At 40.8% G+C, this 12,375-nt stretch overlaps 1 protein-coding gene across 2 annotated transcripts in view; it reads left to right on the forward strand.

The window, feature by feature from the left end:
• The first annotated feature begins 3,040 nt into the window (after positions 1 to 3,040).
• Positions 3,041 to 12,375, forward strand: part of rnf207a (ring finger protein 207a) — a 53,763-nt gene continuing 44,428 nt past the window's right edge. For both annotated transcript variants that reach the window (XM_036559541.1, XM_036559542.1), the window contains exon 1: positions 3,041 to 3,231. In XM_036559541.1, the coding sequence (XP_036415434.1) occupies positions 3,041 to 3,231 (191 nt within the window). The remainder of the gene's footprint in view (positions 3,232 to 12,375) is intronic.

Here is a 12,375-nt window from a genome sequence, read left to right on the forward strand (position 1 = left end):
CATCGAAATTGCATGAAGAGTGAATGAGTAGTATTTAAAATGGGAATTCCATAAATTGTTCATCAGTCATTCAGAGTGGTTTGTTGTGAATTCTTCACTGTAAGGAAATCTAAGCTGGTTAGTTTCTGTATAATTTACACCGATCAGGCATAACATTATGACCACCTCCTTGTTTCTATGCTCATTGTCCATTTTATCAGCTCCACTTACTATATAGGTGCACTTTGTAGTTCTACAGTTACAGACTGTAGTCCATCTGTTTCTCTGATACTTTGTTAGCCCCCTATTACCCTGTTCTTCAGTGGTCAGGACCCCCACGGACCCTAAGTACTATTTGGGGTCATTCTCAGCTGAAATTTTTAAACACTGTGTCCACTCACTGTCCACTCTATTAGACACTCCTACCTTGTCAGTCCACCTTGTAGATGTAAAGTCAGAGACGATAGCTCATCTGCTGCTGCACAGTTTGTGTTGGTCATCCTCTAGTCCTTCATCAGTGGTCACAGGACGCTGTTGGCTGGCTATTTTTGGTTGGTGAACTATTCTCAGTCCAGCAGTGACACTGAGGTGTTTAAAAACTCCAGCTGCACTGCTGTGTCTGATCCACTCGTACCAGCGCAACATTCTCTGAATCTTTTAATGTTATTATGTACAGTAGATGATGAAAAGCAGAAGTTCTTTGCTATTTTATGTTGAGAAATGTTATTCTTGAATTGTCGCACTATTTGATGGTGCAGTCTTTCACAGAGTGGTGAACCCCTCCTCATCTTTACTTCTGAAAGACTCTCTGAGATGCTCTTTTTATACCCAATCATGTTACTGACCTGTTGCCAATCAACCACCAGGTGTTTTTTTAGCACTACACAAATTTACCCGCTTTTTGTTCCCCCGTCGAAACTTTTTTGGAACATATTGTTGGCATCAAATTCAAAATCGGCATATATTTTTCAATAAACAATAAAATTTCTCAGTTTCAACATTTGATATGTTGTCTTTGTACTATTTTCAATTAAATATAGAGTTTAAATGATTTGCACATCATTGCATTTTGTTTTTATTTACATTTTGCACAGCGTCCCAACTTTTTTGGGGTTGTACTTTTATATAACCAGATTAATGAAAGCTATGTTTATCTTTCTTCATTTTATTTCAGTTTTGCATTGTTTCATTTTTCCAGATTGTTTTGTTCTTGTTCTCAAATTAATTCAAATATCCTTTCCTAGCAACACCTTAGCAACACCTTAGCAACCACCTAAGATACCATAGAAATGGTCTAGCAACACCTTAACAACCACCTGGGATAACAGAAACCACCTTACAACACCTTATCAACCACTTGGAATAGCATGCCAGTGCTTTGTCGAACCAACTTAAAGTTAATTCACAAATGGTCCCCTTTTCCACTCTCAGAAAAAAAGGTACAAAACTATCACTGGGATGGAACCATCAAGGGTACGTCTCAGAATCCTCAGATCGGGAACATAACTGTACCATAATCCATTGAAATTATATATTTTTAAATTGTATTGACTCCACACACCCCGTCTTATCTCCACACACACACACACACATTTTCTAAACCGTGTATTCTTCTGGGTCACAGGGGAAGTGCTGGAGCCTAGTGGTCATTGGGCAGAAGGCAAGAAATACCCTGGACAGGTTGCCAGTCCATCGCAGGGCAGACAAACAGACATATACAATCTCACACACACCTAGGGTCAATCTAGCTTGTCCAATTGGCCTGAACGCATGTCTTTGGACTGTGGGAGGAAACACACAGGTACAGGGAGAACATGCAAACTCCACACAGAAAGGACCCTGGTCGCCCGGCCGGGGAATCGAACCCAGGCTCTTCTTGCTGTGAGGCGACACACTGTTAGAAATAAAGGTTCTGTTCCGGTACATTTTTGTTCATCAAGGTACAAACAATGTAAATGTTCCCTCAAAGGTACAACAGCGGTTTTAAGGTCTGATTGTGAACCTTAAGTGTTTCCAGGTGAAAAGTTCGTATTTGTTCCTTTTCATAACCGAATGTTTTAAACAGAACAGTAAAATAAAAGCCTGGAGACGAGACGGGGTGTGTGGAGTCAGTACAGCTTAGAACATATCATTTCAGTGGATTATGGTTCAGTTATGTTCCCTGACTGAAGGTACTGAGATGGACCCTTGAGGGTTCCACTCCAGTGATAAGAGGGGCACTGCCCCAGAGACAGTTTAGTCACCTTTATTTCTGAGAGTGCATAAAACTTTTGCACCCTGATGAATAAAAAATTTACCTGCACAGGTTTTCAAATTGGGCGGCACGGTGGCACAGTGGGTAGCGCTGTCACCTCACAGCAAGAATGGCCTGGGTTCGATTCCCGGCCGGGTGACCAGGGTCGTTTCTGTGTGGAGTTTGCCTGTTCTCCCCGTGTCTGCGTGGGTTTCCTCCGGGTGCTCCGGTTTCCTCCCACAGTCCAAAAACATGCAGTTAAGCTAATTGGACATGCTGAATTGCCCCTAGGTGTGAGTGTGTATGTCTGTATGTCTGCCCTGCGATGGTCTGGTGACCTGTCCAGGGTGTATCCTGCCTTCCGCCCAATGACAGCTGGGATAGGCTCCAGCACCCCACCATGACCCAGAAGGATAAGCGGTTTAGATGATGTATGTAGGTTTTCAAATTACAATTGTTTGTGTCATTTGAAAATTGCACCTATTCATATTGCGATTTCAAGGTTAAAATGATTAATCATTCCGCCCTACTTGTACTTAGTAAAGTGCTAAAGCTTAAGGATCTGCCTACTGACTCCTATAATTAGCTAATTTCTAGTCGAAGGGTTTTCTGTTATTTTCTAAGCGCAGTAAAATGTGCTGAAATTGCTGTATGTGATAATCGGCCGTGTGATGTAGATGCAGCAGATTTGGATTAGACCGAAAAACACTGGAGGATTCCTTTAATGTGTAACCTGTGCTTTCTGAATTCCTCAGCACCTCTCTCTCTCTCTCTCTCTCTCTCTCTCTCTCTCTCTCTCTCTCTCTCTCTCTCTCTCTGGTTCTTCAGATGGCCGGTTTACCCCTTTTCCCTCTGGATGACCTGTGGGCTCCGGACTGTGCCAGCCTTCATCCCCTGGTGTGCCACCTGTGCCACGAGCAGTACCGCCAGCCGTGTCTTCTGGACTGCTACCACATCTTCTGTGCCAGCTGCTTGCACGGCAGGGCCAGCGAGAATCGCCTCATTTGCCCCCTCTGTGGGTGAGTAAGGAAATCACACTGTGAGACAAAGAGCTGTGTTTAAAGCGTGCCGTTTGTTTCTGTTGGGCCTGTGCAGGTTCAGTTTGGGTCATCTAGATCAGACATCTAGTTGGATATTGAAGATGAGAAGCTCTGAGAAGCGATGGCTTGTTGAAGCTCTGTATAATGAACCGCACACACAGCGCACACTACACACACTCGTCCCTTTAGGCAATTAAACCCTGCTTAATAAAAATAAAATGAGAAAACTCATTCATAACTCTTTCATAATATCTTCTCTGATTCAGTGTCTGATAGCTCTAAATGCATTTCCACTCCACTTATTTTGTCCCTGTCATACTGCTTAAGATCGCTGTGTTGTATTTCCTGTCCAGCTGTTTGATTGAACTTTTCTATTCTATTCTATTCTAACGTTCATGTCGTCTTTATTTGAGTCCGCTGTGGCAGTGAGCTGTGTTTTCGGCTAATTATTAGGTTTTAAGTTGGTACATCTTTAAAATTATAGGTTTAGCTGTCTGACTTTAACTCTTCTCTGGGCAGAAGTCACGTCGGTGCTGAACATGCTTTATTCTGAAGATGCTGCAGTGTTGGTTGTGTTTGTGTGAATCCTGCTTTCTGATTGGTTGCTCTTGTTTTGTATCAGGGTGGAAGTGTTGGAATATGTACAGTGATGACCACTGCTGGCAGCCTATAGCCTGAAGAAATGACATTGCAGGACATTAGCATGTTTTGTTTTGTGTGTGTGTGTGTGTGTGTGTGTGTGTGAGTGCCAAGCCACTGCATATGTCAAGAAGACCATGTATATATCAAGACAGTATATATGGAGTCAAGGCAGCGTATATGTCAAGACAGTATATATGGAGTCAAGGCAGTGTATATGTCAAGAAGACCGTGTATATGTCAAGACAGTATATAAGGCATCGAGACAGTGTATACGTCAAGACCATGTATATGTCAAGGCAGTATATATGGAGTCAAGGCAGTATATACGTCAAGAAGACAGTATATATGTCAAGGCGGTATATATGGAGTCAAGGCAGTATATATGTCAAGAAGACCATGTATATGTCAAGGCAGTATATATGGATTCAAGGCAGTGTATATGTCAAGAAGACCATGTATATGTCAAGACAGTATGTATGGATTCAAGGCAGTGTATATGTCAAGAAGACCATGTATATGTCAAGACAGTATATTTGGAATCAAGGCAGCGTATATGTTAAGACAGTATATATGGAGTCAAGGCAGTGTATACGTCAAGAAGACTGTGTTTATGTCAAGACAGTATATAAGGCGTCAAGGCAGTGTATACGTCAAGAAGACCGTGTATATGTCAAGGCAGTATATATGGAGTCAAGGCAGTGTATCTGTCAAGAAGACCATGTATATGTCAAGACAGTAAGTATGGGTTCAAGGCAGTGTATATGTCAAGAAGACCATGTATATGTCAAGACAGTATGTATGGGTTCAAGGCAGTGTATATGTCAAGAAGACCATGTATATGTCAAGACAGTATATTTGGAATCAAGGCAGCGTATATGTCAAGGCAGTATATATGGATTCAAGGCAGTGTATATATCAAGAAGACCATGTATATGTCAAGACAGTATATTTGGAATCAAGGCAGTGTATATATCAAGACAGTATATATGGAGTCAAGGCAGTGTATATGTCAAGACAGTATATAAGGCGTCAAGGCAGTGTATACATCAAGAAGACCGTGTATATGTCAAGGCAGTATATATGGAGTCAAGGCAGTATATATGTCAAGAAGACAGTGTATATGTCAAGGCAGCATATATGGAGTCAAGGCAGTGTATATGTCAAGAAGACCATGTATATGTCAAGACAGTATGTATGGATTCAAGGCAGTGTATATGTCAAGAAGACCATGTATATGTCAAGACAGTATGTATGGATTCAAGGCAGTGTATATGTCAAGAAGACCATGTATATGTCAAGACAGTATATTTGGAATCAAGGCAGCGTATATGTCAAGGCAGTATATATGGATTCAAGGCAGTGTATATATCAAGAAGACCGTGTATATGTCAAGACAGTATATTTGGAATCAAGGCAGTGTATATATCAAGACAGTATATATGGAGTCAAGGCAGTGTATATGTCAAGACAGTATATAAGGCGTCAAGGCAGTGTATACATCAAGAAGACCGTGTATATGTCAAGGCAGTATATATGGAGTCAAGGCAGTATATATGTCAAGAAGACAGTGTATATATCAAGGCAGTATATATGGATTCAAGGCAGTGTATATGTCAAGAAGACCATGTATATGTCAAGACAGTATGTATGGATTCAAGGCAGTGTATATGTCAAGAAGACCATGTATATGTCAAGACAGTATGTATGGAATCAAGGCAGCGTATATGTCAAGGCAGTATATATGGATTCAAAGCAGTGTATATATCAAGAAGACCATGTATATGTCAAGACAGTATATTTGGAATCAAGGCAGTGTATATATCAAGACAGTATATATGGAGTCAAGGCAGCGTATATGTCAAGACAGTATGTATGGAGTCAAGGCAGTGTATATGTCAAGAAGACCATGTATATGTCAAGACAGTATATTTGGAATCAAGGCAGCGTATATGTCAAGACAGTATATATGGAGTCAAGGCAGTGTATACGTCAAGAAGACTGTGTGTATGTCAAGACAGTATATAAGGCGTCAAGGCAGTGTATACGTCAAGAAGACCGTGTATATGTCAAGGCAGTGTATATGGAGTCAAGGCAGTATATACGTCAAGAAGACAGTGTATATGTCAAGGCAGTATATATGGAGTCAAGGCAGTGTATATGTCAAGAAGACCATGTATATGTCAAGACAGTATATTTGGAATCAAGGCAGCGTATATGTCAAGACAGTATATATGGAGTCAAGGCAGTGTATATGTCAAGACAGTATATTTGGAATCAAGGCAGTGTATATGTCAAGACAGTGTATATGGAGTCAAGGCAGCGTATATGTCAAGACAGTATATATGGAGTCAAGGCAGTGTATATGTCAAGAAGACCGTGTATATTCAAGACAATATATATAGAGTGAAAGCAGTGTATATGTCAGGGTATATGAAGTCAGTACAGTGCATGCAGAGTCAAATATAACTCCTATGGAATTTGGTACATTTCGGTTCTCAAACTATTGATTCTAAACCTTTGAGCTGTGATTGAATGATAGTGTATAAATAGCTCCAGTTTCCTATTTTCCACTATGTGCCTCTCCTGAAACACAGCGCCGGTTGTCACCCTCTGCACTGACAGTGTAATCACAATCTTGGTGCAGGTGAACAGATGGGCTCACCTGAGCTCTAATTACCACAAAACAGAACGCAACAGCACCATGTGTGCAGAGAAAAAAGCCGTTTGTCTGCATACACAGCCTATACAGAGCGTATATATCACATCTTACGTCCCGCGGTACCCACCCTGCATGTAAATGACTTCGCATAAACACAGCCAGCCCTCTCTTCTCACTGTGTACTTTGGGTTAAAACTCACAAAGCCTGATTTAATTAGAATGGAATACCAAGAGTATCTTTACACTGGGCATTGGGAAGATGAAGGAATGGAAATTTTGACAGATGCTCTCAATCCGAAGCAGCTTCCGTGGAAAGAAGCCAAGCTCGATTGGTTCCATTTGTATGTGCACCAACCAAGACTGGTACCAGCTGGGTTTCACCGACGCATCGTCTAGTAGGATTAATGCAGAGATCCGACTTTGCCAGCCTTAAATTCACACATTCTTGACAGCTTTATAACATTAAAAGGCCCATATTCTGTATTTATCTTTTCCAACTGAAGTCCACTTACAACATTTAAGCAGTCGTAGGCAAAAGTTTAAACACCACTGGTCAAAATTCCAGTGAGTTAGCACGTTAACACGTCCTCTACAAGTAACAAACGTAAATATGGCATTATTGGTTCATTTTAGTACACAATTTTTATGTATTTGCTTATTTGCAGAGTTTAAGATAATGGAAAAAATCTAATATAAAATGTGCCATAACTTTTGCAGAAGACAGGTTTTCTGTTTTTTTCCCCAATATGTTGAATATGGGGCACTAAAAGGTGGAGGTGTGTCGTCTGTAGAGGATTTGTACTCGTTTTTCATTTAGAAAATCAAGAAAATGTAATTTGACCAGGGGTGAGTATATAAGTTTATGGATTTATGGACCTAAAGCAGTCATAATTCATTTTTATTTTACCATCTTCTCACTTATTTATTCATTAGAATTACACAGGTTGTTTACATTAACGTGCCTTTAAGACTGAAACATGTAAATTAGGACGGGTGCCCAAACTTTTGCGTGTGACTGTATGGGTTTATGTATCTAAAACAGTCATAATTCATTTTTTGGCCCATTTTCCCACTGTTCATCCATTAGACATGAACAGGCTGCTTCTGTTACTGTACCTTTACCACTGATATGTAAATGAGCTCTGTTCTGATAGGCTGACCCTTTCAGAAGGACCTTGTATTTGGTTTTGGTCAAAAAATAAACCACTTCAATGTGAATGGGTGGGCTAAGCTGCTGTGGGCTGTTATGCAAATGGATTCATGGCTGTGACATCACAACCATGATTACTTTGAAGCAGGTTGTTTTTGCAGCTGTATTTAACCCCTTAACATTCCAGGTTTATTTCATACTAAGGCTTATTATTCAGTAACTACAGGGGCTTCAATGCAAACTAATGGAGCTACTCTTAGGTTATAGAAGTATGTAATAAAACTTTGGCTAATAAATCCATGGCTTGTTAAAGGTTTAACTCAGTAGTTAAAAGTACAACCCCATTTCCAGAAAAGTTGGGACGCTGTGCAAAATGTAAATAAAAACAAAGTGCAATGATGTGCAAATCATTTAAACCCTATATTTGATTGAAAATGGTACAAAAACAACATATCAAATGTTGAAACTGACAAATTTTATTGTTTTTTTGAAAAATAGTTGTCATTTTAAATTTGATGCCAACAACATGTTCCAAAAAAATTGGGATGGGGCAACAAAAGGCTGGTAAAGTTGTGTAATGCTAAAAAATACACCTGGTGGTTGATTGGCAACAGGTCAGTAACATGACTGGGTATAAAGGAGCATCACAGAGAGTCTTTCAGAAGTAAAGATGAGGAGGGGTTCACCACTCTGTGAAAGACTGCACCATCAAATAGTGCAACAATTCAAGAATAACGTTTCTCAACATAAAATAGCAAAGAACTTTAGCTTTTTATCATCTACAGTACATAATATCATTAAAAGATTCAGAGAATCTGGAGAAATCTCTGTATGTAAGGGACGAGGCCAAAAACCAGTATTTACTGGCCGTGACCTTTGGGCCCTCAGGCGGCACTGCGTTAAAAACAGACATGATTCTGTAGTGGAAATCACTGCATGGGCTCAGAAACACTTCTGCAAACCACTGTCTGTGAAAACAGTTTGTCGCTGCACCTACAAATGCAAGTTAAAATTAAGAAACTGTACATAAACAGGATCCAGAAACGCTGCCACCTTCTCTGGGCCCGAGCTCATTTAAAATGGACCTCTGGTGAAGTGGAAAAGTGTCCTGTGGTCCGACAAATCAACATTTAAAATTCTTTTTGGGAATCATGGACAGTGTGTTCTCCAGGCTAAAGACCACTCAGCTTGTTATCAGTGTACAGTTCAAAAGCCAGTATTCATGATGATATAGGGGGGCATTAGTGCACATGACATGGGTGACGTGTACATCTGTGAAGGCACCATTAATGCTGAATGATATATACATGTTTTGGCAACATGTGCTGCCATCCAGACAACGTCCTTTTCAGGGAAGGCCTTGATTATTTCAGCAAGACAATGTAAAACCACATTCTGCATGTATAACAACAGCATTGCTCCGTATTAAAAGAGTCCGGGTGCTAAACTGACCTGCCTGCAGTCCAGACCTGTCACCACTGAAAACATTGGGTGCATTATGAAATGAAAAATATGACAAATGAAACCCTGAACTGTTGAGCAGCTGAAATCCTGTATCAAACAAGAACAGGAAAACATTTCACTTTCTAAACTACAGCAGTGTCTCCTCAGTTCCCAAACGCTTACAGAGTGTTGATAAAAGAAGAGGTGATGAAACACAGTGGTAAACAGGCCCCCGTCCCAACTTTTTTGGAGTGTGTTGTTGGCATGAAATTCAAAATGTGCATATATTTTACAAAAAACAATAAAATTTCTCAGTTTGATTTGTTGTCTTTGTAGTATTTTCCTTTAAAAACATGGTTTACATTATTTGCACATCATTGCATCCTATTTTTATTTACATTCTGCACAGCGTCCCAACTTTTCTAGAAATGGGGCTGTACATTCTGTTATAATGTTTACAGAGTATACGAAAATTGGATTTTGAAAGCAAGAGAGATCAGCTTTTTCCATGATAAGGGCCTTTAATTCCTTTCCCACTGCTAACCTGCTGTTTATCGTTTAATAAAATAATGTGTCTCAAGCTACTTTGTTTTTAGCAGTGAGGTACCAGAGCCATAACAGGCCTACACAACCCCTTTGTCTGCCCTGAGGGTGGGAGGAGGACATGCTGGATACAAGACAGAGGGGTGCCCTGGCCTGAGCTGCGGGAACAGCTGCAGTATCAGCCGCCTAACTCCAGTTTTAGCCCCGTGGCAAAACACCGGGCATGGCGGGCGCTCCGATAAGATCACGCCGCAACAGATCACAACAGAAGCATCTTGGCTTGTGCTCACTAGGCTGCATTGATCCTGAGGCTCAAGGCAATTAAAGGGGCCCTGGTTTTTAATCCGTTTTATCTCCTGTTCAGAAGTGACTCGTGACACGTGGTGGCCTGGTGTTGGTCATGTATGGGAATGTTTTGGTCACGAAGGCTTTTGGCTGCTGGTAGAACTGGACTGTTATGGTTGGGTCCATGTTTGATTCTGTTTCAGTGGAAATTTTGCTCTAATCCATTTGAACTTGGATGAACAGTTTATGAAAAATGGTTCAGCCAAAATCACCACCCTTTATCTTCAGTACAGTCATGCAGACGTGTTTGGTGTCTAAAGTGCTAAAGGAGCTCCGAGGCTATGTAGCTAACAAGTCCTGGAAGCTTATAGCCATCAATTTAGCATCATGAATGCCACATGAATAGTCACACTTGCCTACAGAGATCACGTTTTTTTGTCTTTTTAAACCCAATTTAGTCATGTCCAAGTGCCAAGTGCTGGTCACACCAAGTGCTGTTCATCAGAATAACCCATTGTGAGAGAAAATGGAGAATAAAATAATACAGTAATAACAAAACCTACATTTTAATGAAGTGATTTACATTTTTACCTGATTTTCTTCCCAATTTAATTGTGGCCAATTCCCTCACTAGTTAGGTCTCCTCTCATCACACAATGCCACCAAACTAGGAGGGTGAGGGCTACCACGTTCCTTTTCTGAGTCACGTGAGGCGCCACTGCATCTATTGGAACTGCTGCTAATGCACCGTCAATGGACGTCTCAACACACCTGGAGAACGCTAACTGCCATTTCTGTTATATCAGCTATAAGATGCCAGTCTTGGCTAGCAACATGCTAAATGGGGTACACTGTTAGTAATAAAGGTTCTGTTCAAGTACATTTTTCGTTCATCAAGGTACAAACAGTGTAAATGTTCCCTCAAAGGTACAACAGTGGTTTTAAGGTCTGATTGTGAACCTTAAATAAGTCTTCCAGGTGAAAAATTCGTATTTGTACCTTTTCATAACCGAATGTTTTAAAACAGAACAGTAAAATAAAAGCCTGGAGACGAGACGGGGTGTGTGGAGTCAGTACAGCTTAGAACATATCATTTCAGTGGATTATGGTTCAGTTATGTTCCCTGACTAAAGGTACTGAGATGAACCCTTGAGGGTCCCACCCCAGTGATAAGAGGGGTACTGACCCAGAGACAGTTTACTACCTTTATTTCTGAGAGTGTAGATGAGGCCATCCTGCCAACCCAGAGACAATGAGGCCAGTTATGCTGTCTTGGACTCTTTGACGGATGGCTGTGGCATCGCCAGGGATCGATCTTGTGATCCCCTGACAGTAGAGCCAACCTTCAGATGCTTGCACCACCACAAGCATGTCTTGGCTGATTGACTCCATTTGGATTAAGGGGAAAACAGTGCCGATCACTAAGTACTACAAATTAGATAGTTCTCTATAAAACAACACTGTTACTGACTAATGCTTTGAGCAGGAGCAGATAGAAAATGTCCTGGTATGTTGTAAATGTGAACAGTGAGACTTTTATGAGCCCCACACACACGCCCACTCTTCTCATGCAATTTGCTGTCATCCTGACCTTTGGCTTCTGAAACCACAATTGAAGTGACATGGCTTTGGGCAGTTGATATGATGGCTCCCAAAGTATTGCTAAATATAGGCCTAGTTTTAATTCTCTCTGGATCCAGTTCTACTTCAACAGGTCCAACTATCATCACATGACCTCATACATTAGATGATTGTATGTATCAGAGTTTTATTTCATTATAGGAATAGTTACAAAAAATTAATTTACACAATTTAGTCGACTGATCTTAAGTGCAATTAATCAGCCAAAACATGTTTGGTGTCTGAAGTTTTGTGCTGGTGCTGTGAGAATGATCCACCACCCAAATAATACCTGCTCTGTGGTGGTCCTGTAGGGGTCCTGATCACTGAAGAACAGGGTAAAAGGGGGCTAACAAAGTATGCAGAGAAACAGATGGACTACAGTCTGTAACTGTAGAACTACAAAGTGCACCTATATAGTAAGTGGAGCTGATAAAATGGACAATGAGCGTAGAAACAAGGAGGTGGTTTTAATGTAACGGCTGATCGTTATAAGTTTCATCAAACTACTCTGAGTGACTTTGTGTCTTGTGACTGTATTATGCAAAAACCTTGAAGAATCAGAGGAACTCCATGCAGTTTGAGGCAGTTGTGTGATTAGAGAGAAATGGTGTAAATTAGATTTTTCACCAAAACGTTTTTGCTAAATCTGCTGTAAAATTTGCTTTTGGGTAGCTGGTGTTACAGTAGCAGAGCCATATGGGTCGACATTTGTCTGCTTTTTGTCCAATGGATCCTGCAGCACGAAGGGTCTGACTAGTCCAGCTGCCATGAGGAGTTT

The sequence above is a fragment of the Colossoma macropomum genome, unplaced genomic scaffold (assembly GCF_904425465.1).
Source record: "Colossoma macropomum unplaced genomic scaffold, Colossoma_macropomum, whole genome shotgun sequence".
Taxonomy (NCBI): Eukaryota; Metazoa; Chordata; class Actinopteri; order Characiformes; family Serrasalmidae; genus Colossoma; species Colossoma macropomum.